At 39.2% G+C, this 27061-nt stretch overlaps 2 protein-coding genes across 3 annotated transcripts in view; both read right to left on the bottom strand.

The window, feature by feature from the left end:
• Nucleotides 1–6999, bottom strand: part of LCK (LCK proto-oncogene, Src family tyrosine kinase) — a 59835-nt gene extending 52836 nt beyond the window's left edge. The window contains exon 1 of one of the 2 annotated variants that reach the window (XM_058195391.1): nt 6899–6999. The gene's annotated coding sequence lies outside the window, so the exon portion shown is untranslated. Of the gene's footprint in view, nt 1–4249; nt 4381–6898 lie in introns of those variants that run through there. The other variant, XM_058195392.1, reaches the window with a different exon arrangement.
• Nucleotides 7000–8899: 1900 nt separating this feature from the next.
• FAM167B (family with sequence similarity 167 member B) lies at nt 8900–16833 on the bottom strand. The gene is made up of 2 exons (XM_058196345.1): nt 16435–16833; nt 8900–9916 (listed from the first exon to the last, which is right to left on the bottom strand). Exons 1-2 carry the CDS (start codon nt 16741–16743, stop codon nt 9653–9655), a joined length of 573 nt encoding a protein of 190 aa, XP_058052328.1. The 5' UTR covers nt 16744–16833; the 3' UTR covers nt 8900–9652.
• Nucleotides 16834–27061: the final 10228 nt, after the last annotated feature.

The following is a 27061-nucleotide window of genomic DNA, read 5'->3' as shown; positions in this document are numbered from 1 at the left end:
AGGTTTAAATTGTACCCTATGACCATCATTTGTGTTGTAAATGTTGTACCTTGATGAAGGTTTTTTTTTCTTTTATGTACACTGAGAGCATACGCACCAAAACAAATCCCTTGTGTGACCAACCACATTTGGCCAATAAATTCTATTCTATTCTATTCTATTCTATTCTATTCTATTCCATTCCATTCCATTCTATTCTATTCTATTCTATTCTATTCTATTCTATTCCATTCCATTCCATTCCATTCCATTCTTTCTTACAGGCTTCATAGCACTCCTTGTTCCTATTTTTCCCTACATCAATCGCCCCAGGAAGTTACATGAAAGAGAGTGATGAATCTCAAAAGTCATTCAAGGAACTTCCATGGCTGATGGAGGATCAGTATTCTGGTCTTCTAATCCTAAACTAGTACCTCCACTTCTGCACCACAATGTCATTTGTCTCAGAAATAAGGAAGAATTTCCATATCTGCTTCCCTCAACAGATTGGTGAGCAGGCAAAGATTTATTTCTTTTCCAGGCCCCCAGACAAGGACATAGGCAGAAACTGGAGCCTTCAAGTATGGGATTATTGCTTAGCAAAAATGCATTGCCCTCTTATCACCTCTACTTCTCCAGCATTTATACAGTGAATAACTCTCACCCATAGCCTAATGTATAGTGGTCATTGTTAGTCCTCTGCATCTTGAGCAGCAACTCCATGGGAAAGTGCTTCACATAAAGAAAGGATTTAATATAGGCAGTCCTTGATTTATGACCATGCTTAGCAACCATTAAAAATTATAGACAGACCTTCCTGTGACCACTTTACGAGCATTTGGCAACAGGCTTGCCTTTATAGCCAGTCGTATGATGTGATTTATGACTTTTTTGCTGGAAACTAGCAAAAAACTTTCATAGCAATACAGTGACTCACTTTACGACTGCAGCATTCACTTAACAACTATGTCATAAAATGTCATAAAATCAGGTCAGTCAAGGTCAGGGTGCCTTGATTTATGATCGTTATGACTTACAATGGAAATTCCAAGCTCCATTACAGTCATAAGTCAAGGACTGCTTGTATACATATTACTCAAGTCAGGTTCAGAATAGAATAGAATAGAATTTTTTATTGGCCAAGTGTGATTGGATACACAAGGAATTTGTCTTGGTGCATAAGCTCTCAGTGTACTTATGCACCAAGGTACATAAAAACTCAAGGAAAGCCTTCATGGACCAAGCTAGGACCTATCTTAGTCTAGAATATGTTTCTTACAATGGCTACCCAGATACATCTGAGAAAAGCTTTTCTCCCGGATCATCCACTTAATCTGGTACTTGTGAGCTCAATGTCCCATCCCAAAAGTAGCATTTGTCCTTAATAGACATATAGACATTTGTCTTATAGACTAAGAGCCGTAGTGGCACAGTGGTTAGAATGCAGTATTGCAGGCTAATTCTGCTGACTGCCAGCAGTTTGATTCTCAGTGGCTCAAGGTTGACTCAGCTTTCCATCCTTCTGAGGTCGGTAAAATGAAGACTCAGATTGCTGGGGACAATATGCTGACTCCTTGAGAGGGCTGTGAAGGGTTATATAAGTCTTATTGCTGTTGCTATCTTCCTTAACAGAATAACAGAACAATAAAGTTAGAAAAGACTTTGGAAGTCTTCCTTGAATGTGTCTTATTTGTCTTCCTTTTGAATTCGTCTCCCTTTTAAAACCATCTGACTTTATGCCTATCACCACGTCATGTAATGAATTCCACAGGCTAATCGTGTACTCGTAAGATAGTGCTTTCTTTTGTCTTTTCTAAATCTTCTTTGGACTAGCTACACTAGATGATCTTGGTTCTAGGGGTCAAAAAGAAGGAGAGGTTTGTCCATTTGCTCCATGTCATGACAAAGCGGTAGCTTTGCAAGGTTTAGATAACAAGATCTTCCAACCGTACTTGGAAACACTGAAGACTGTACTGGAGATCATTTGTAAAAAATAATTTTAAAAAAATAGTTCCATCACAATATAGTGTTGCGGGCAGCAAATTATAGACAACCGAGGTGTGGGAAAAAAAGACCGAGGTTAAAAAAACAGAAACTGCCTTTGTTAATATGATACCCTAGTTTTATCGTTTTGTTCATAATGAAGTAGTCTTCATTCAAATATTTTTTTAATTTCAGAAAGCAGTGTGTAAGCCATTGTCTAAATGACCCTTTCCAAACCTGTCATTCTGAAATAGATTCTAAACAAGGACTGCCTGTAGCACTTCCTGGAAGAACATTTTAAAGACCTACTGTACAAAATAAACAAAATGGCCCCAACATCTAACAGGTGTGCCAGATAACACCTTTTTTTTCCTTGATAATAATCCTGCATTTTTAACAACAGTTTAAGGAGCATAAATCCAAATGATCCAGATCAATGCAGCTTCCAAAAAGACCTCTGTTGAATTCTCACCCTTAGCTTATTCACTTTGGGATTTATTTCTGACCAATCCAAAGAGAATGAGATTGTCCTTTAAGTGAACAAAGATAATCTGGCAGGATCAGCACAAGTCCCAGAGCAAGGTTTTATTGGTGTGTGCCTTCAGGTCAGTCTTGATCCCAGACAACTATCTGGACAAGTCCATGACATTTTCTTGATAATAATTTTCACAGGTAAATTGCCCTTGCCTTCTTGCCTTCTTGAGAATAACAGATCCAAAGTTGCCTACCCATCCAAATTCAGGGACATTGATTTTTAGAAATGTATGGTATCCTACATTGCTATATAACTGCCAGACATTGCTAATTTGAAACTAAATTGTTAGATATAATCCTTAATTTACGAACACAATTGGGACGAGAATTTCTGTTGCTAAGCAAGGTGGTTCTTATGTCAGTTGCATCTAACAATATAATCTTTCTTGCTAAGGTTGTTATGCAAATCACTACCGTTTTTAAGTGAATCAAGTTGTTGTTAGCAAACCTGGATTCCGCCATTAACTTTGCTTGTCGGAAGCCATCTGCGAAGGTCCCAGATGGTGATCACATGACCATGATTCTACAACCATTGTATATACATGCCAATTGCCCACTGCCTGAATTTTTATCATGTGACCGTGGGAACGCTGTGATGGTCATAAGTGTGAGGACCAGTTGTATGTCACTTTTTCAGGGCCATTGTAACTTTGAACAGTCACTAAGTGAATGGTTATAAGTACCTCTCTTCCCCAACAAATTGGCTGGATTTTGAAAGCAATTGAAGCTCAACACATTTAGAAGACAACTAGTAGTCTGTCTAACATTTCATGTAATGTCTAAATTCATTTCCTTGAAGTCCTGAATGCTTCCTTTACCCCTCATATTTCTCATATGTCTTTTCTTGCTATCACTAAATTGCATTTATTGTTTTCCCATTAAGATTGACTTCATAAAGTTTCTATAGACAAGCATTTGTTTTATTGCTCACGTATATTTTACAGTATGTTACAGATGGGCCTGTTTGCCATGATCTTATCGTCGCTTGTATTGATTGCATACTTGATGCTGTAAAATGCCTTGAAATTTCAACCCAAACAAAAGATATAAGTTGAACAAATGCCTGAATATTGTTACTATCTCTCCCTTGTACACTTAACAAACTTCATTTATCTCTCCTTAATTTAAAAATAGAGAAAAAAAGATTGTAGTCTATGGAGATTCTTAGTCATCCAGGTGATGGTTGTCCCAAAGATGCTTCCTTTCAAAAGGCAACTGGACTTTCTTCTGTCCAGTTGCCTTTTGAAAGGAAGCACCTTTGGGACAAAGACTGCAGTAATAACATCTTCTACGTCTTGTTTACAAATCAGTTAATTATCATTAGTAGTTAAACTACACGTTAACTATAACGTCTAGAAAGTCGTGTTAAACTGAATTCTTAGAAACCAACAAACTAAAAAGATATGTAAACAACAATAACATTCACTTACAGCCCAAGCAAATGTCAGTCCTCAAATGTCACCTACAACCCCCAAAGAACAAAATGTTAGAAGAACATCCCTTGGGAGAAAATTCCACCTAAAGAGCCAAGGAAAGGGTAACTTTCTTCTTGCTGGCTGGGGAATTCTGGGAGTTGAAATCCACATAAAGAGGCCATAGTTGCTGTCAGGGTTCCGACCAATGCCCTAATTAATGGGGTTCCGACCAATGCCTGACTAATGCCCTAATTAAATCATGATCGGTCGGAACCCTGACAGTTGCCCTGCCCTGCTGTTGGAATTCAGCCTTCTCTCAGTTCTTCTCCATCACTTACTTTTAGTCGGGGTGGAAGAACCCAGTTTCTCCTTGGTTCCCACAATCTGAAAGGGAGGGAAAGGTCTTCCTCATCACACTACAGAGTTAATCCACATTAACTATTTAGACAGAGACAGAACTGCAAACGAGAAGATTAAAGATTTCTTCACTTCTCTCTCATTTCTCTCTCTCTCTCTCTCTCTCTCTCTCTCTCTCTCTTTCTCATTTGCCACCTTTCCTGCTGATTTCCTGCCCTCTAAGATCTCTGCAGAGGCAGCACCAGAAATGTGTTTGTAACACTTGTTTGACCACAAAAAGTTCTAAAGCAGTTCACAAACCCCAAAAGTTTCCTGCCAGCGTCAACCCTCTCCCTTCTGTAGTTCTATAGCTGAAACTTGCAGCTGGCCCCCTATGGATCTCCTGAGCCACAAGGTGTGCAGCCTTGACATGGGACACAGGTTGTGCCTTTTGAACTCTGGGAACCATTATAACGGGAAGAAGACAGAGACAGTATGGATTCAAAGGATGTTTCAGGAATGCTTCCAGACATTCATTTAAATGTCAGAGGAGCTCCATGCTCCAGACTGGGTCCAAAGGGATCTCATATTCTCATTGCTTTCTTTTGGCTTGATTTTCCTCACAAAGAATCACTAGAGAGCTAGTGATTCTCCTTTTTGAACAGGGCAGGTGACTAGCCAGGAAAGTTTAAAGAATTGCTCTTCTATTGGACCTGGAAAAATGAGACATGCTGACATCAACCTCAGTCAAGTTCAGATGAATGTGCTGCCTCCCTCCCCCTCCCCCATTGATTTTTGGCCACTCATCCTGACATTCCTACTAATTAATTTCATTCACAGACTCTGAAACTTAAAGTCATACCCAACACTTGATGGCTGACTGATTCACAGATTTGTTCTTTCATTTGAAAAGGGATAGTGTTTATGGATATTTTCTGGAACAAAATGCCTAGGGGGGAATTTTGCAAATGAAGATGATGAATAAGGCCCACTTTTGTTTGTTTCTCACAAAAATATATCACTGAAATAATTAACTAGGAAGGGGAGCAAGATTTCAAAAAAATGTCTGTTTTGATAGCCCTCGTGGACATTCTGAAAGGAGGACTACTGGTCAGATCCATCCAAGGGCCCACCTGGTCTATCAAGCAACCCCTGCCCCCTCCTCAAAGCAGCCAACCCCTCTTTCTGTCTTTCTCAGTGTTAACAATAATCCACTACTTTCAAGAAGGTGCCACGATTAAGGATAGTAGCTACAGATGGCTTGATTCTTCATGAATTTGTGCAATTCTTCTTTAGTTACGGATACACCAGGGACGGTCACAGTATCTGATGGCATAAATGAACTCTGCCTTGAAATTTTAAGAAAAGCTCTTCCTTTGAATAGTGGTGAATCTCACTTTGACAGAGTACTAATATTGTGAAAAAGGAGGAAGAAAGGCTTTTTCCATATTTTGCATACCACACACATTGTTCCAAGCCTCTGCTCCGTCTTTTACTTGCCTACTCCAATTTCATCAATTTGGTTGCTCTTGCGTGAACTTTTTCCTTTTCGGGTCTAGTGACAAGAACAATGCCTAATAGCAACTTTGCAAAGCATTTCCTCCTTTTGGACATTAATCTTGAGATTATGGGCAATTTAGCTTGGTTTTATATGGATGCATATAAAATAATCTTTACGATAATCACTAAGAGCAGCTGAACTCAATTCTTCACGATTAGCCAAACATGGCTTGTTCTCAACTTTAAGTTTTGGACGGATTTTTGTCTTAGTCTTTTCAGTGGAGTTTATACTTTGTTTTCTGTGGATCCAATTAATCAGTATATATTCCTGCTGGGTTTGTCAGAGACTGATTTGTAAGTGAAATCTGCAGTCCTTAAAAAAATTTTTTGTTGATTTCACTGAATTTTTTTGTTTCATTTTTAAGGAGATTCTTGTGTTATTGTGATTCATTAATCTTAGCCTTTTCTGTTCCAAATATTCCTTTTAGTTGAAAGTACTTCTATGTACTCTTTTTATTTATTTATTTTAAACCTATAGATTTAACCCATACTGGCTGGAAAATTATGAACATTGAATTCCACTTGTCTTAAAGTTTCCAAAGTTGAAAAGCATTGATCCAAAGTAACATTTACCGCATGGTTACATTTGCTTCCTGCTGGTTAATAAACCATAATAAAGATTGCTAATAAAGAATATTGCCAAGGGAAGAAAAGTAGAAGTGAGCAGAGATCACAAAGAGCAACAGAATTATGATCTCTGGAGTTTCTTTTCATATATGTTATTAATCGTGCCAAGCTTGCTAATGTAACCACAAGAGCACTCAGTTAAAAATGTCAAGGGCAGGGCCGAGAAGGATGTGGTGTGTTGATGGAGGTGTGTTAACATGTGCACATGCATCATCTTGCCAGAAAAGTCACTGAACAGAGGAAATATCCTTTACAGCAGTGCTTCCCAAAGAAGAAATCACCCATTTTTCTTAGGGTAATAATGTATGACCCCCATTACCAACAGGAACATTTAAACTGTCTTAAAGAATCCTATAGGTACTAACAAATAAGCTCTGTGAAATTACCAATGATAATTTGTTGAAATAACAAAAAATGTTCAATGATATTGATTTTATAATACAATATAAAATATTTTATAATACCATTTGTTCAGCGACTAAGTTATGATGGTGCTGAAGGAAGGGAGTTTTGACAGTCCTCAAAGTTCAGCAACACTTTTTGTCTTCCTTGTGGCTGGGTTAAAGGGTTCTCCATAAGTTCTTAAGCCACCAAAAAGTATTCCTCTATAAAATTTGAGGTCCCAACTGGTGATCTCTATCTTACCACAGGCAAGATGTTAGCAATTGCTGCTATCCTTATTTATTTTATTTTATTTTTATTTATTTATTTATTTATTTTTGTCACAACAATATATGTAGGTATCATACAAAAAGATTATATAGTATATAAACACATATATGAGTGAATATAGGAGGTATAAGCATATATATATATATATATTAGGAAGAAGAAAAGAAAAACAATAGGACAGGAACGGTAGGCACGTTTGTGCGCTTATGCACGCCCCTTATGGTCCTCTTAGGAATGGGGTGAGGTCAATAGTAGAAAGTTTTTGGTTAAAGCTTTTAGGATTATGAGAAGAGACCACAGAGTCAGGTAAAGTATTCCAAACACTGATGATTCTGTTACAGAAGTCGTATTTTCTGCAATCTAGATTAAAGCGGTTGACATTAAGTTTAAATCTATTAGTTGCTCTAGTATTATTGCAATTAAAGTTGAAGTAGTCTTTGACAGGAAGGACATTACAATAGATGATTCTGTGAGTTAGACTTAGGTCTTGTCGAAGGCTATTTATAGGGTGCAAGACCTGTTAAGGACAAGGACGGGTGGATTCTTGTCGGAGATGACCAGGCTGAGCCCAAGGGGGTGGGGGTCAAGCATATCATCAGTTTAGATCAGGGGTCTCCAACCTTGGTCCCTTTAAGACTTGTGGACTTCAACTCCCAGAGTTCCTCAGCCAGCTTAAATCAAGTCCACAAGTCTTAAAGGGACCAAGATTGGAGACCTCTGGTTTAGATTCCCTTCTTGCCCACAAGAAATCTAAGTCCAGCCAACTTTGTTCTGCTGACTCTTATCTACTGCCAATTTGCCTTGCGTTAGTAGTTCAAATTCTTGTTTAGACATAGAATGAAATAAATTTACATTCATTTTGGATCTAACCCTGGTTTCCAATTTCTTGTGCCCGACAATTGTCTGTTTTCATTTTCCTCCCAAACGTCACCAGAAGAGGGATGAGAGTTTCCAGGCAGGGCACGTGTCAGAGGAAGAGTGTGGTGGTTTCAACTACCTATCACCAGTCCCTCCAGGTTGCAGCAAAACCTTTGCCAGGCCAAGTTCAAAAGGTGTCAGAGGAAGCTTACAGGTGGTCCTTGACATAAGACCGTAATGGAGACTGTCCATTAGAGTTGTATGTCATGGTAGTCATAAACTGTGAAGATTTTACAACCTTTTTTGCAGTGGTCATTAAGTGAACTCCAGGGTCATAAAATGAACGCCATAGTCATGAAGTGAACCCATTGTTCACAGTTTTGGCCAAAAAATGGAAGTAACTTTCAGTTTTCAGCAAAACCATCATAAAGCGTGGTTGCTACAAATAGCTGTAAATGGACAGTATTGCCAAGTACCTGAAGTGTGGTCACATGACTGCTGGGGGGGGGCAACCAGGGGAGCTTAAGAACTGGGTCATCCTTGTCTTTTTGCAGGTAGGTCATAACTTTGAATGGTCGTTAAGGAACCAATAATAAGTCAAGGCCTACCTGTGCTCACATAGTATGAGACTCTTGGCTCTTGCAACGTACAGTCCCTGTACCCAAGCAGGGATGGTTGTTGTGCTCCCTGGGACATGGACTTAGTGCCATTCTCACCCACTAAAAAGAACAGCTTGCACAATTAGAATGCAATCAGAGAAAGATAAAGCCGCTCTGAACTGGGGGCGGTTGGTGCTCATTTCCTGCTCCATTTTAGAATTTGTAAACAGAGAGGAAAGGGGAAAAGCTCTTGGAAAGCCCAACCAGTTTAAAGCCGAAGTGAAGCCGGGCTGAGGCAGAGTGCAAAGGTACACATTCATAAACAACACACAATGCTCAAGTGATGCACTTTTTATTGCTGTTTTTGAAGTGTTTAACTTACCGCAGCTTCTCAAAGCCACACCAACTGACATACAATAAAAATTAGCAAGCTTTTAAAACATAAGTGGGCAAAATAAATGAGGGGCAGCCGAGGGGTGATCAGTCTTCCAGGTAAAAGAGACACATCAACCAGCAAAAAAAATTTCCCTTGAGGTCAGTGCCCCTCCTGCATCCTTGGCCAGTCCACAGGACAGTCCAGGAGACCTTAAGGGAGGGGAGGTCAAAAAAGTCGAGATGCAGCTTGTGAAACCTGCCCCTTTTTTGCATGCACTGCTGGCTAAACTTTGGGTTGGCCCTTCTCTGAACCTTCAGACTGGAGTTTGTTCTCCGCCAGACTCTCTTTAGGCCTGTGAATCATCAAAAGGATACTCATTGTCCCTCTTGCTCCATATTGCTCCCTGCTTTTCATCTCCTTTTTCTAAGTAGCAAAACTTCCATCCCTGAGAGATGCTTCACCCAAAGAAAGGCTGCCCCAGGCAGCTCTCTAGACTTCCCTACTTTCTACTAGGATGTGTTTTGTCTACCATCTCACCTCCCTGAGATTGCCAATCCAGGTATGTTTGTGAGCCCGGAGCAGATCAGCCAGGCGAGACATGGGTTGCTATACATGGGTGCAAAATCTACAGGTGCAGGCAATGGGAGCCAAGATACCCCCTGGTTGCCAACAGCTACCAGCGCCAAGCAAGCATGCAATGGGGTGAAGGTCCGTCAGCACAAGGAGAAGCGACGAGAGTTTATATTCATGCGGGTGACTCCAATGTGCTTGAGAGGGGTAGACAAGAGAAAGGCCATCTTGGGGGGAATGTTGCAGAGCAGGTCCGAGTCCTCCTCGCAGCCCTCCAGTTCAAAGGTGGCATCATCCAGCATCTCTTTGTGGCGGTGGCAAGCCTGCTCCACTTTCAGCTGATGGATCTGGGCCCGCAGCCGCATCAGCTGCCGTGCCAACTGGTGGTCCAGGGCCTGCATCTTCCTCTGAAACAAGAGAGGATTGGCCTGGCATCAAATTTATTTATTTATTAGATTTTTATCCTGCCTTTATTATTTTTATAAATAAGGCAGAAAATTTACATATATCCATGAATGAAGGCAAATCTACTGGATCCCATGCATGGATTGCACTTGGGACTATGTAGGACAGTCAGGGAGGAACTAACCACCAGACTGTATATTTAACATCAAGATGTGTAACGATAAAAGGAGATAATTATTATAAACTAAAAAACCAAATTGGGAAGGAAAAACCTGCAACTCTCACTCATGGGGAGAATAGCAATTATAAAGATGAACATATTACCAAAACTATTATATCTATTTCAGACAGTACAGATAAACCTTGAAAAAACTTATTTTCGACATCTTAACATGATAACAAGAAGATTTATATGGCAAAGGAAAAAAGCTAGAATTAGTCTAAAGATGTTACAGGATACAAGGCTAAGGGGAGGATTTGGACTGCCAAATTGGGAACTATATTATTATTATTTTATTATTATTATTATTTATTAGATTTTTATACCGCCCTTCTCCCGAAGGACTCAGGGCAGTTCACAGCCAATATAAAACAATGATAATTTACAACTAAAACAGAGATTTAAAAACTTATTATATAATTGGCAAAATTTAAAACATTTAGACCTAAAAACCCCTAAAATTTATATTAAATATAAATTAAAATTCAATCCCTATTAAAATATTAAAATTTAAAATTTAAGCCAGTCCCGCGCAAATAAAAAAATACGTCTTCAGCTCGCGGCGAAAAGTCCGGAGGTCAGGCAATTGACGCAAGCTAGGGGGAAGTTTGTTCCAGAGGGTAGGAGCCCCCACAGAGAAGGACCTTCCCCTGGAGGTCGCCAGCCGACATTGCTTGGCGGACGGCACCCTGAGAAGTCCCTCTCTGTGTGAGCGTATGGGTCGGTGGGAGGCGTGGGGTAACAGTAGGCGGTCCCGTAAGTACCCTGGCCCTAAGCCATGGAGCACTTTAAAGGTAGTAACCAAAACCTTAAAGTGCACCCGAAAGACCACAGGCGGCCAGTGCAGCCTGCGCAGGAGTGGTGTTACATGGGAGCCGCGTGCGGCTCCCTCTATCACCCGCGCAGCTGCATTCTGAACTAACTGGATCCTCCGGGTGCACTTCAAGGGGAGCCCCATGTAGAGAGCATTGCAATAATCCAAGCGAGAGGTAACAAGAGCACGAGTGACCGTGCATAAGGCATCCCGGTCAAGGAAGGGGCGCAACTGGCGGACCAGGCGGACCTGGTAAAAAGCTCTCCTGGAGACGGCCGTCAAGTGATCTTCAAACGACAGCCGTCCATCCAGGAGAACACCCAAGTTGTGCACCCTTTCCACTGGGGCCAATGACTCGCCCCCAACAGTCAGCTGTGGCTGCAGCTGACTGTACCGGGGTGCCGGCATCCACAACCACTCCGTCTTGGAGGGATTGAGCTTGAGCCTGTTTCTCCCCATGCAGACCTGTACGGCTTCCAGGCACTGGGACAGTACTTCGACAGCTTTGTTGGGGTGGCCTGGGGTGGAAAAGTACAACTGCGTAACGTCAGCGTACAGTTGGTACCTCACCCCAAAGCCACTGATGATCTCACCCAGCGGCTTCATATAGATGTTGAACAGGAGAGGTGAGAGAATCGACCCCTGCGGCACCCCACAAGTAAGGCGCCTCGCACTGAGCTGGATGAAGGAATGGGTGGAATTAAGGAATATGACTTTGGAAGGACATGATTTGCAACTAGGATGGCATGCCTTTTTATGGTATGGGAGAAGTAAGATACATACATAGACATTACATAAGAAATAGACATAGACATTATAGACATTACATAAGAAATGCATTGCTAATGGCATGGGAGAAGGTTAGAGATAAATACTATATGAAAATTTCAACATGGTTATCAACAATGGAGGCTTTAATACATCCATGTATAATCAAATAAATATTTTTTTTACTAATTTTCTCTGGTAGGATCCCCAATAAAAAAAACTCTGGTTTTAAATCATTATGTTATTGGGTCATTTCTTCTAACCAACCCTTTATTTTTTCCCAATAGTTTTTGGCTTCTGGACATGTCCACCACATACATCCAAATACTTTTAATCTTAGAAATATTGTTAGGTATAGGGACTTGTTAACAGACGGGGGGGAATTGAAGCAGAAACAAGATTTGGAAGAACAGGGATTGAGTTAGATTGGTATATGTATATGCAAATAAAGCAAGATATCAGAAAGATGTTAAACTCTATGGTTTTTATTTAGAAAAGACTGAGCTGGATAGGATTCTCATAGGAACGGAGGACAAATTTAAAAAAGTTATAACTTTTCGTTGGGGATTGAGTTAGAAGAGGAACAAGTAAAGGAAACTATGATAGCTTGGGCTAAAATTTTTGGATATTCAATGTACCTAGACAAAAGGCAACAGCTATGGCAGAGGAATTATAAATTAACAATGTCCACTGCATATAAAGAAAATCAATATAAAATGTTTTATAGATGGCATATGCCACCTGAGAAACTGGTGAAAATGTTCAAAGATAAATCAGCTAAATGTTGGAAATGTCATCAGTTACCAGGATCTTATTATCATATGTGGTGGACATGTCCAGAAGCCAAAAACTATTGGGAGAAAATAAAGGGTTGGTTAGAAAAAATGACCCAACAACATATTGATTTAAAACCGGAGCTGTTTTTATTGGGGATCCTACCAGAGAAAATTAGTAAAGAAAATATTTATTTGATTATACATGTAATTACAGCAGCAAGAATAGTTTCTGCGCAAAATTGGGAAGCAGAGAAAATGCCCCTGAAAGGAGAAATTATTAGAAAAAATTTAGATTGTGCAGAAATGAACAGATTAACTTTGATGATTGAAGAAAGAGAGGATTCAGAATATTTTAAAATATGGGATAAATTTTACCATTGGTAAAAGGTACAGATAAGCAATGGATAATTATGTAAGAAAATGATAATGTATTTGTGGAAAAATGTAATAGTTTAAATTGAAATGAAGAAAGAAGAAACAACAAAATGATGGAGCCAGGAAGAAAACACCGAGACGTCACATGGAAGGAATTGCTGATGTTTTAAATGTATGTTTGTCTATAAAATTTAAAAAAAAATTAAAATGGCTGATTTAATTATGTTGCTGCCACAGGAGGTAGATTAGGGTTTTTTATTAATTTTTATTATATGATGGATTTTTTAAAAAATTTGTAAGCCTCCTGGAGTTTATGCATTGAGTTGGGCAATTATATAAATAGACAGATGAGACAAACAGACACACAGAGAGATACAATAGGTAGATAGAATAGGTAGGTCGGTAGATGAGAGAGAGAGGGAGAGGGAGGGAGAGAGAAATATGTTTTACTTCTATCCATCTAGCAGCTTAAAGTCAACTAGGCGTAATGTAGATAGGCCAGTAAGCAGCCAAACAGAGTCAAGGGTTACCAAGATAACCTCTAAGGTCAGGTAACAATCTGGTTTCTTGATCTGAAGGAGATTAACAAAATATCTCCAGACAGAAAGGTGAACAACTGCTAAGCCCACAAAGAGGGTATGGCCAAAAATGCCAAGGTAATGCCTTTCACAACTGAAATTTCACGATGCACATAAAAAAGAGGGAGAGAGTTTTCATTGCACTATTGTAGCTCCTATCTTCCCTTTCCTGACCTAGCAGACACACCTGTTCACAGAAGAGCAAACACAAATGTAATAAACACCCACCAATTCAGCTGCAGACTTTGCTTTGAACAGTAGAATACTCAAAACAAAATTCACCCTTTCATTTTCACTGCAGCGTTTCCCAACCTTGGTTGCTTTAAGACTTCAACTCCTAGAATCCTGGAACACATCTGAAAGCTGGCAATGTTGAGAAACATGACTGTAGGTTAAGAAAATTACAGAGAACTATATATTTAACCACCAGGGTTGATGTATAATCTCCAAGGAGAGTTGACTTTTTAAGACAGGATGACTCTGCTCCCACAAAGTGATTCCTGAGCTACAACTCTAGGAAAGGTCCCAGCTTCCCTGTTATCAGCTCACAAGAGATATATTGTCACTGCTGCCAGCTACCTTACATAGCTAGAAACACACAGCCATTGGAAAGCTGACACCATGCTCTCCCCTCTGTAGTCTTGTATAGGAAGAGTACCATTAGCTGAAAGCAGTGGTGAAATCCAATTTTTTTTACTATCGGTTCTGTGGGTGTGGCTTGGTGGGCATGGTGTGACTTGGTGGTTGTGGCCTGGTGGGCATGGCAGGGGAAGGATACTGCAAAATCTCCATTCCCACCCCACTCTAGGGCCAGCCAGACGTGGTATTTGCCAGTTCTCCAAACTATTCAAAATTTCTGCTACCGGTTCTCTGAACTACTCAAAATTTCTGCTACCGGTTCTCCAGAACTTGTCAGTACCTGCTGGATTTCACCCCTGGCTGAAAGGCTTTGGGCCTGTGATTCCAAAGGCTTGGAAACTGCAGAAAATGTTCTTCTTCATTGTTCCTTTTGTGGAGCAGATTCTGAACCAGATTCCTCTACCTATGATTAGTAGAGATCTTATTCGCCCAGGTTCAGTCTATGTCAAATGCTGCTGATAGATGAAATATGCCTTATTACAGCACATATAGCTAGGTTTTATGCAGCAGTAGGGAAGATCTGATGAGCCCATTTTTTGCTAGCCAAATGTAACTGTAATTCATCTAAATTCAAGATGTTATCATTTTTTGGGGAATTTTAAACAATATTACATGGAATATAATTTTAGTGTCTACATTATAATTTAATATAGATTGCATCATGGATCTCATTCATAAATATTAGGTTGTTTTAGAAATGTATTTTAACTTTATCTTAAACTTTATTTTGTTTTTAAATCCATTTGTCTAGCTATCTTTGTCCAGAATGATATAGGGCAGGGGTGTCAAACTCACGTCATCACGGCAGCATCACATGATGTATTGGGACTTTTTCTCCCTTCACTAAACCAGTCATGGGCATGGCCAGCATGTGATCCACAGGCCGGGCGTTTGACAGCCCTGATGTAGGGTCTCCTGCTTGCGCAGATCTCCAAGGTCCCTTCCAAATTTGTTACTCTATGGTATGTTCTACGCTCTAAATCTATTTATCTTCACAGAGCACTCTGCTTCTATCGGTCTAGAACTGTAATAAACTGAAATTTATAAACTGTCTTAAATAAACTGGCTAAAATTGCTGGGAAAATGTCCAGGATGGCCACGGACTCCCCATTGCTCAAATATCTTGCTCCCCTTCTTCTTTTTCTTAAAATATGGGACTGCAGTTGGACTACATACAGTATTGAGAGACAACTGCTGAGTTTCACATTACTGCTATTTACTTACCCACTGAACATTGCCACATTTTAGAAAATACGTTGGTAACTAACTAAGATTTATTTGGGTCTTTATGTGTTTATTTTTCTTTATTCATTTGTTTACTTGACCAGCAGATGCACCCAAAATCCATCATAATACGGTAACAGTAGCAACGATTCAAGAGGGAACAAAAAAAAAAAAAAGATTTGTGCAAGATTTAAAACATTTAACAATTTTAAAAGACCTCAGTAATGTTGGGTAATATTTGCTGCCATGTCCTCAGAGTTGCTAGGCAAAATTTAGCAATTTTGTAGTCAACAATGGCAATACAGTCTGCCAGAAGAAAAGACGTTGGTGGTGCCAATTAATAATTTACAAGGAGCCAGAGATTCTAATGTAGTGTTAAGCACACACTTTCTTCAATGTGGCTAGCCACTCCTTTGCTAGGACTATGATGGCAAGAAGCTGGAAGCAAAACTAAAAGAAATGATGTATATCTATCACTGTCACCATAGAATGGCTCAATCTCCAACATAGCACTTTAGTATTAGGATCTGTCCTCTGTTCCTGAAAGTTTTCAGTTGCATACATCCAACCACTTGCCCCAACTTGTCAGGAGGGTACCAGGTGGGGAACCAGCGCCAAATTGGACTTAATAGGTTTCAAAGCATTTCCCTGGCAAACACTTCCCACTTCTGATAATCAGAGGAGACCAGGCGTGCCAATGATGTCACCTGTGACATGGCATCATCATCATCATCATGGTGAAATGTTGTTGTGGCTTCAACTAGATGTTGGTCTTTCTCAGACAGGACTCTTAACCTCTCACTTACAGCAGAAGCAGAGAAGCACAGTTTGTAAAAAGTTCCTGGCTGGGAGGTGGTCCTTGAAAGGTATTGACTTAAACGGTTTTTCTCCTCTGCCTATGTTCTCCAGAAGCCCATTGCCCAGAAAAACAGCAGAGATTAAATTAAAGGGATAAATAGCAGATGCTCCTGGTTGGAGATTGAAAAACCAGGATTTTGCTGCCCCGTCTTCCAGTAGATTTCATTGACATTAATCATAATTGCCCCAAATGTAGCTTCCTGGTAGAACTATCTGACTTTCTGACTCTTTTAGGCCAACTTCTTCTGAGACCCAAAGAACTACTTACCAGTTCCATCCGAAGCCATTCAAAGGCCATACCAATGGTGGGGAATCCACAAACAGACTTCAAGGGTTCCTGGGCCTGATTATCTTCTCCTACTGCCTCTTCACCCTGCTTCTCCAGGTGGGTCTTCAGAGCTCCAGCCTGCAGCCCATTTCTCCAGGAGGGACTTTGCACATGGGCCTTCCACTCCAGGTAAGATGGGCGCCGTGTCTGTAGCTTCAACTTTGTTGTTAAGGCTTTGACACTGTCTAAGTTCTCCTCTTCTAAGTTCAGTTCATCTTCCCCCAGTTCCTTGAACCTCACCAGGGCCATAGCAGAGGTGCCAAGCACAGAGTGTGTCTCCACAGAGAACAAAATAAACTCACTCTCCTCGGTGCACACGCTGCATATACGTGTGTGTGTGTGTGTGTGTGTGTGTGTGTGTGTGTGTGTGTAGACCAAAGCTGTTTATTCTTGAAACAATCCTTGGAAATATAAAAAAGAACAGGAACTTTAATTATCCAGAGGTGAATGGGAGAGGATTTTTTTTTAAAGTATACTATTATTGTCTCCAGCTGGGAGGAGACACTCTATTCTTTGAAAGGAAGTTTCAATACGAACATAAGTCAGCAAGAGTGTAAAGTAATTTATCCTGCTGGGGCAGTGCTTCCTTTTCTTATCATCAGCCAAGAAAAGTCATGGATCCTCCACCCAGGTCTGAAATGAACTGGAAAGATGAAAGGGCAAAGGGCATTTTTTTTTAATCGAGCTAGTTAAAGTTAGGCTTTAGCTAACTAGAAGCCAGGAGACCTTGATTGGGGCACTGGTTTACCACATCTTCTCTGCCCTCTGGGCCTGCCCCAGTTTTCCTGCGACCTTCTCTTTAAAGTATAAATCCCTGGGACAACAAGGAAAGGAAAGCAGCAGCTCCTCCTGCTGACTCTAATAAACCAACCCATTTGATGCACTTCAGTAAAGTGTTGGATTCTCCAGAAAATCCCATGGACTGATGGCCATGGAAAGACAACTATATTGCAGACAGAGGCAGGGTGTATATTAGAAGGTCACTAAGGCAGACCCAGCAGTTTCCAGGATGGTAAGTGTTTGCAGATGGTGGTCACAATGGTGCAATCAAACTCTGCTTTGTTTTCATGTTAAATGTAATTTCTATCTTTACCTTTGTTGACCTTGCAGATCTCCCAGGTAAGAAAACTGAATGATCTGCCTTTTATCCATCTTTGAGAAGTGAAAATCCATGCGCCACCTTTGCCATCCATGCCATTTACCAACCCTGGCCAACTCTGGCCTGACAGTGAACCCCAGACAATAAAAGAAAGGATCTCATAAGCCTATGGGCTTACATTGACACCTGGGCTGAAACTGACAAAGTATGTCTTATTGGTAAATTGAGAAAGAGGGTGGCACTTTTTTCTAGGTACTGTCTTCATTTTAAGAGTACAATAGCAATTACAGTTAAACTTGTATACCGCTTCACATTGCTTTTACAGCCCTCTCTAAGCGGTTTACAGGGTCAGCATATTGTCCCTAACAATCTGGGTCCTCATTTTACCGACCTCGAAAGGATGGAAGACTGAGTCAACCTTGAGCAAAAGCTACCTCTCAGTCTGAGCTATTATTTTTCTTTGAATGATGATGATGATGACTTCTGTGGTTTGATGAACCCAGACACCATTCTTAAATTTAGAAATCAGGAAGGATCAGAAAAACCAAAGAGGACCAATTGATCAAAGCTCTGTACTTTTTAAAGAAAAGGATGGAGCTTTCATCACAGGATTGACCTTTTTGTCCCACAAACACACCCTAAGCACCGCTGTTAGAAACTTTTGCTACTGGACTTCCGGTGGTGATGTCACAGCAGTGCAGGGGAAGGAGAATGGTCTCCATTCCTAGATCCTGATTTTTTTGCATTTAGGGATCCCTTGTGATGCAGTGAGCCTGGACAGCCATGCAGAATAGAGGGGAAGCCTGGAGGACAGTGAGGTGAAAAGCAATCACCCACTGCAATGAAGGGAATCCCTGTCAACCCAACGCAAAAGTGTCTGTCATCGCTTTATGGTGGACCCGAGGCTGTGACTAGCCAGAGTGGCTAAGGAAGAGAAGATCTACTTAACAGACTGTGACATTCTATCTGGCTGAAAATCCCAGAGCTGCAACGGTGATAATAGGCCATAAAAGTAAGTCCCGATTATTCAATTAAAAAGGAAGCTCCAGCTGGGGGGAATCCTCTGAAGAACGAGCGGTGACCCGGCAGGAGGAGCAATGACTCAGCATACTAAAGTTAACCGTAAGAGTGAAGAGAGGAGAGAGAACATAAATACCTGAGATAGTGAGATCGAAAGGAGATGAAAGGGTATCCAGACAAGGAATCAGAGGAAAAAAGGAGGAAAAGAGGAGCAGGGAGAGAGATCCAATGAGCCAGAGCAACAGGAAAAGAAGGAAAAAGATGAGAAACAGTGAGGGTGGACTACAGCGAACTATGGCGACGAAAGAGGCTTGAGCAGATTGGCTTTTGAGATGGAGGTTGGAGGAAGAAACCAGTATCTCAAAATGATGGGAAAAGAGATGGGAGACACACAGAGAATGATACAAAGCAGAGAGAGAGCAGAAGGGCTCGGTGTTGAACAAGGAGGAAGAAAGGACTAAAAATGATTTAACAGATAACAAGATACTTACAAAGGATTAAGGAGGAGCAAGGAGGAGCAACTGCCTGGACATTGAATGTAATGTTAGCAAGAGACTATTTATTAATTTACCAAGTTAACTAAGAAGAAATTATACATATTTAGCATAAATATATTAATGGTTATATTAGTGGTTAAGTAAGCAATTCATGAACTAATAACCATAAAAGCTATATTTAAACTGTTTACACTCAAAACTATATTACACCTGTAATTATATATTTATATATATTTACTTGTTTATATTTCTATTCATACCTATATTTAAATTTATATCTATATTGATTAACCTACATATTGTTATCTGTATTTATATTTATAGTTAACTTTACTTATATATCAATTAACTGACATACTAATACTTATTTTTATATCTAAATCTATATATATATTGATTTAACATATTTTTTTATTGGCATATATACTGATTAACTTATATTAACCAATATTTATATTTATATCTATATTATATTTATATTTGTAGTTAAGTTTATATATATATACTGAATAACTTGATTAGATTGATTAAGAGCAGAGATAAATATTAATAGTAGTATAAGATATTTTGTATTATAAGGGGGGAGGAAAGAGACTTGTTAGCAAAGAGTTCATGGTAATCTGGGAAAGTATTTATAGAATCCTTGGAGAACAAAGTAGAATATTAAAAGAAATGACCAGTCTCACAACGACAATGACAGGGGGAAAAAATGCATCAAACCCAATGATGATGAAGGCCTCCCTGTCAAATCAACGGTCGATAGAAGGAATGTTAACAGCGGAAAAGCCCAATACAATGCCAAACATGCAAACGATACAAGCCACCTTGCTAATAATTCAGGAAACAATGATGAAGTTACAAGAAACAATATCAAACAACCATGGAGAAATGAAAAATGATATTTAGAAATTGGATGATAAAATGGGTCCAATCCAAGAAGCAATTCAGAAAAATGAACAAAAAATAAAAACAGTGGAAATCAAAACAGAACAAACTGAAAAAAAACCTGGAATTGGTTGATCAAAAAATTATGGCACTGAATAAGGACCTAGAGGACCGGGCATCTTTCTACCTAAGATTTCAAAATGTGACAGAGGCTAAAGAAGAAGACCTAGGACAGATAATGGCAGAACTAATTGCAGAAACACTTCAAAGAGATAAGCAAGAAATCTTGAATGAATTGGATGAAGTGTATAGAATTCAAACCAACTACACTAGATGCCATAGACTGCCCAGAGAGGTACACATAGAATAGAATAGAATAGAATAGAATAGAATAGAATAGAATAGAATAGAATAGAATAGAATAGAATAGAATTTTATTGGCCAAGTGTGATTGGACACACAAGGAATTTGTCTTGGTGCATATGCTCTCAGTGTACATAAAAGAAAAGATACGTTCATCAAGGTACAACATTTACAACACAATTGATGATCAATATATCAATATAAATCATAAGGATTGCCAGCAACAAGTTATAGTCATACAGTCATAAGTGGAAAGAGATTGGTGATGGGAACTATGAAACGATTAATAGTAGTGCAGATTCAGTAAATAGTCTGACAGTGTTGAGGGAATTATTTGTTTAGCAGAGTGATGGCCTTTGGGAAAAAACTGTTCTTGTGTCTAGTTGTTCTGGTGTGCAGTGCTCTATAGCGTCGTTTTGAGGGTAGGAGTTGAAACAGTTTATGTCCAGGATGCGAGGGATCTGCAAATATTTTCACGGCCCTCTTCTTGATTCGTGCAGTATACAGGTCCTCAATGGAAGGCAAGTTGGTAGCAATTATTTTTTCTGCAGTTCTAATTATCCTCTGAAGTCTGTGTTTTTCTTGTTGGGTTGCAGAACCGAACCAGACAGTTATAGAGGTGCAAATGACAGACTCAATAATTCCTCTGTAGAATTGGATCAGCAGCTCCTTGGGCAGTTTGAGCTTACTGAGTTGGCGCAGAAAGAACATTCTTTGTTGTCCTTTTTTAATGATGTTTTTGATGTTAGCTGTCCATTTGAGATCTTGCGATATGATAGAACCCAGAAAGATTTGCAAAACATAAGATTTGCTCGAAAGAAGATCAGGGATATGATTTACAAAATTACCCAAGAGGAACTAATAGCATATAAAGATAAGAAAATAATTACCCTGAAATGAATTCCCAGAAGAGTTCGAAAGCAATCAAGAGATTACAGCTTCTTGGACTCACAATTGAATAAGTGGAACATACTGTTTAGGTGGATACTCCCAGAAGGAATGCTTGTCTCCTGACATGATGCAATGAAGCATTGAGGGAAGCAAAATTACTGGAATTGTGGAAGGAGGCATATATTACCTTGATACCGAAAGAGGGCACAGACAAGAACCAAATTAGAAACTATAGGCCAATCTTGCTCCTAAATGCCAACTATAAAATATTTATGAACATTATAGCAGAGAGGTTGAAAAAATTATTAAACAAAAATATACATCCTGACCAGAATGGATTTTTACCGACAAGGCAAATAAGAGATAATACAAGAACTGTAGTGAATATACTAGAATACTACGAAGCCCATCCAGAAAAACAAACGGTGCTTACTTTTCTGGATGCTCAAAAGGCATTTGATAATTTAAATTGGCAATTTATGATTCAACAAATTAGAAATATGAACTTTGGGGATAAATTTGAAAATATGATAGAAACAATATACACTACTCAGAAGGCAAGTGTAATATTAAATGGGGACACCATAAAAGTATTTCAAATAATGAAGGGAGTACATCAGGGATGTCCATTGTCACCTCTACTCTTTATCCTGACATTAGAAATATTATTAATCAGAATTAGAGTGAACCAAGAAATAAAAGGAATGAGAATTCAAAAGGAAGAGTTTAAAGTACAGGCCGCCGATAACTTGGTATTTTTGATTGAGGAGCCATTGGAAACTGGCCCCATCTTACTACAAGAAATAGAAAAATATGGGGAAGTATCAGGCCTCAAAATTAACAAAGAAAAGACCAAAATGTTAGTTGAAAATTTAACAATGAACCAGAAAAGAGATCTAGAAAGGGAAATGGGATTACAAATCGCTAAGAAAATTAAATACTTAGGAATCTGGTTAATGGTGAGGTGCTCTTCAATAAAAGATGACAATTATATAGAATTTCAACAAATAAAGAAGGATCTGGAAAGGTGGGGGACATTACAATTATCTCTATTAGGAAGAATAGCAACTATTAAAACGAATATTTTACCTAAATTACTTTATCTATTCCAAACAATCCCTATAAAATTGGATAAGAAGTTTTTCACAGATCTAAACAAAATAATTATAAAATTTGTCTGGTCAGGTAGGAAGGTACTGATAAAATTAGTTTCACTTCAGGATAGTAGAAGTAGAGGTGGCTTTGGACTCCCGGTGTGGGAACTCTATTATAAGGCAGCGATATTAGTATGGATTAGAGATTGGATAAATTTAAAAAGCAGAAGAATCTTAACATTGGAAGGGCATGACTTACAAAAGGGGTAGCACGTCTTTCTGTGGGACAGGGGAAATAAGGCATATTTCTATTTTTACAGACGTAAAATAAGGGATGCGCTGTTACAAACATGGGAAGACATAAAGAAAAAACACTATATGAAGATCCCCGGGTGGCTATCCACCATGGGGGCAATGATTCACCCCAATACACTAGATGTATTCAGTTCCTACCCTCAAAATGACGCTATAGAGCACTGCACACCCGAACAACTAGACACAAGAACAGTTTTTTCCCCAAAGGCCATCATTCTGCTAAACAAATAATTCCCTCAACACTGTCAAACTATTTACTAAATCTGCACTACTATTAATCTTTTCATCGATCCCATCATCCATCTCCTTCCATTTATGACTGTAACTTTGTTGCTTATATCCTTACGATTTATACTGTAATTGATTGTTTTCTGATTGCTTAATTGTAGCCTATGACTATCATTAAGTGTTGTAAGTGTTGTACCTTGATGAAGGTATCTTTTCTTTTATGTACATTGACAGCATATGCACCAAAGACAAATTCCTTGTGTGTCCAATCACACTTGGCAAATAACATTTTTTTATTCTATTCTATTCTATTCTATTCTATTCTATTCTATTCTATTCTATTCTATTCTATGTGGGCAAAATGTTCAGATATAATGAAATTTTAGATAATCAAGGGAAATTCAAAAACAATCAGGAGTTAAAGGAACAGGGAATATTTATGGATTGGTGGCCGTACCTACAGTTACAATCTAGATACAAAAAGGACGCAGAAGAGTATGGATTTGATATTGAACCACAACAATTAGATAAACTGTTGGTAAGTCCAGAGGGAAAACTAATAACCAAAATATATAATTATTTACTAAAATTTGATAGGGCGGAAGAGGTGGTGAAAGAATCCATGATTGCCTGTGCCAAAAACATAGGACACAATGTAGAAAATTAGAAGACTGGGAAAAAATCTGGAATAAAAATTACACAATAACTGAATCCGTGGCCTATAAGGAAAACCAATCTAAGATGTTTTATCGTTGGCAGTTAGCGCCAGCGAGGCTGGCCAAGATGTATCCAAATTTAAATCCAAAATTTTGGAAATGCAAACAGGGACAAGGTACCTTCTTTCACTCATGGTGGTTAGGCCCTGAAGTGAAAAGATATTGGACAAAGATACAGGAATGGCTGCAGGATTTAACTAAGTGTCAAATAGAACTTAAACTGTAATTGTTTCTCCTGGGAATATTTAGGGTGAAATATAATAGAAAGATAAAATATTTGATGTTACATATATTAACGGTGGCAAGAATTGCTTTTGTGCAATATCGGAAGAAAGATGGTATACCACCAGAAGGATTAGTAATTCAAAAAATATTTGTGCGGAAATGGACAAACTCACATTAGAGTTAAAGGGAAAGGATGACTTGGAATATTATGCTGTATGGGAGAAATGGTATGAATGGATAAATAATAGAAATAAGGAATGAACATGTACATAAAGGAATAGAACGTTTAGAAATAGAATGTATATAATGTCTTGAATATTGATTCTAGTTGTATGAATAATGTCACAGATGTGTTAAATATGTAACAGAGATATGTAAAGAGAAAAAATACAATAAAAAATAAACTAAGAAAAAAAAAGAAATGTTTGCTACTATTCTCATTATTTCTGTCTTAGTTCCTGTAAAATCGGTCAGTTCCTTATCCAATGAGGATATTGCAGAGCAGCATTTCTCAATCTCAGTTTGGGATTCTGGGAGCTAGACAATCCTGGGAGCTGAAGTCCACATGTCTTAAATTTGCCATGCTCTGGAGGTGGAGAAGCTTACTTAAACTCCCCAGAAAGAAAGGCCATAGTTGGCAGGTAGGAGCCCCCCTCCCCCAAATCAATTTTATGGCGGTTTCTTCATGTGTAATCCTGTTATAGGTCTACCATAGAGAACTCTTCTTATTTTCCGCTACCCCTGGGAGCACTTCTTTGTTGCCACAGTCTCGTTGCTGCATTTTATTTAAGGTGGAACCAAACAACTGGATTGCCTAAACATATTTAATCATTCTGGCCCAGCCAGACATCTTCCAGATGTCTGGGGCTAGAAGTTCCTAAATTCCCAGCCAAGCTGTCCGGAGGGTATCAGTTTTGGTAAGGCTGAAATGATATCTGATTCTGGTAGAATGTAGTGGTTCCTCTTACCCGGTTGGAGGCCAAGATAGCACTCAGATTCATATTTTCAAGGATCCATTGCTAAGCAGCTAAAAAGGGTAAATATCTCCTTCAAACAGAATACCCAGAAGAAGCAATACCATCTGGGCAAGTTTTAAATGTTTGTTTGTCACTCCAATACCTGTGGGAGATTTGGAAAAAGAGAAGCTATCTGCACTCTAACTGCCCAATCTGAGGATAAAACTGCATTAACAAAGCTCTCCCAAGGATTTCAAGCAGGCAAATCATTCAATTCCTGGCCTTACCTGATTTTCTTTGAAAGGTGAAAGTCCAAATGCACAGCAATTGTTTAGATTGTTGTAAAACCAAAACAACATATGCCTCTTGGCACCTTCAAGGTGACTCCCCTTTTGATAGCAGAGAACTCTAGTTCATGAAAATCTGTTTCCTGTTGGCCATGATGGCTGTAGACTATGGGTTTAATTCTGTGATTCGTTGGGACATTTTTGAGAGGAGGGTAGCACAGTCTGCTGTGACCAGCAGAAACATTGAGTTTTAGGCTGACAATATTGTTTTTACTCCAGTGCTGGATAGTCCTGTGATTATCTACGAAATATACAGTATAATGAATAGAAAAATAACAAATAAACTTTGTGACTAACTTCAATGATAAATCAACAATTGCTTATTTAAACAGATAAACAGAATGACCTCATTTAGGCAAAAAAGCCCATGGGATTGGGAGTGACTTCTGACTTCCCGCCATTGACTTTGTTTGCGGGAAGCTGGCAGGAAGCATTTGAAGTCAAATCACCTGGCCCTAGGGATTCCTGAACAGCCACAACTTTGTCAATAAAACTGGTCTGAACATTGGGGAAATTTCAATTCCACCAGAGTAATAGGTCCTGGATTTTTTATACATTTTTAAAGTTAGTGCATTTTAGGTGCCTTGATTGTTGTGGTTGAATGGTTGTGGAATAATGAATTGTTTGGGTTAACTTGAGGGTACAAACAGACAATAAGAGTGTTAATAATGTTTTCTATTCTAAATGTATGTAATCTAAATAATGCTGTAAATTTGGTTTCCATGGGCTCAAGAATTCTTTCCAGCACTCATGTGATAGGACCAGGGGTGGGTTCTACTTACTTTTACTACCGGTTTGCAACAGGAGTGCGCACATGTGCAAAAGCTTCTGCCCATGCACAGATCACACAATTTGACATCAGGGTGGGCGGGTGGAGTCTCCCGCCGTTTTTACAACCGGTTCTCAAGAACTGGACAGAACTGGGAGCAACTCACCCCACTGGATGGGACCAAGTCTTCACAGCTGGTGTTGCTTTATAGCTGCTGCCTTTTCACCTTTGACCCTCAAACAGCCCCCTTCCTGAAAAGCTGGCCCCTAGATTGCTGAGCAGGAACCTAACCCTGGGCATTGAACTGGGGTGAATGAACCCTGGGGGCAAAAGCAGAAAGCATCTTTCACTTTTTTGAACAGCTCAAAAACAAACTCCACACTATCTTTTGGAAGCATTTTATCTTGATGAACCCAATGTTCTGGGTTTGTGTAATATACTGAACTTTACACCTCCCACCCAGGTTGGATTCCCACAGCACAGCTGCTGGTTGAACATCCATTTCCCTCAAGGCAAGGAAAAATGTGCTCTTTATTAGTTTGAGAAGAAGCCCTACATTTTAACCACCACCACAAATCCCTTGAAATATAGAATCCTGTAGATGGGAACTTCAGGTGGGGTGTGGGAAAATCCATGTGGGGAACAGAGGGAGAGCCTGGCTTTGTCACAGCAGATGAGGGGAACTGGAGAAAGACCTAAGAAAAAATGTAATTGGCTACAAACATTTTTATCTTCAAATTCCAGTCTCCTCTGTGTACATCTGGAGTGTGAGGAATAGCACCCATCTTGACAGCACCCACACATCTTAACACTGTCAAATTATTTACTAAATCTACTCTACTATTAATCTTCTCATCGTTTTCATCACCAATCTCTTTCCACTTGTGACTGTATGACTGTAACTTTTTCTTGCTATCATTAAGGGTTAAATTGCAACCATTGTAAATTTGTGTTGTACCTTTGATGAAGGTATTTCTTTTCTTTTTCTTTTATGTACACTGAGAGCATATGCACCAAAACAAATTCCTTGTGTGTCCAATCACACTTGGCCAATAAATTCTATTCTATTCTATTCTATTCTATTCTATTCTATTCTATTCTAAAGTCCATTTATTAATATGTCTAAGCGCATACCTGCCAATCAAGAGACTTAAACAGAGGC

This window comes from Ahaetulla prasina, chromosome 10, assembly GCF_028640845.1.
Source record: "Ahaetulla prasina isolate Xishuangbanna chromosome 10, ASM2864084v1, whole genome shotgun sequence".
In the NCBI taxonomy this organism is placed as follows: domain Eukaryota; kingdom Metazoa; phylum Chordata; class Lepidosauria; order Squamata; family Colubridae; genus Ahaetulla; species Ahaetulla prasina.
Note: the sequence above shows the minus strand (reverse complement) of the source record. Positions and strands in the feature narration are given on the sequence as shown.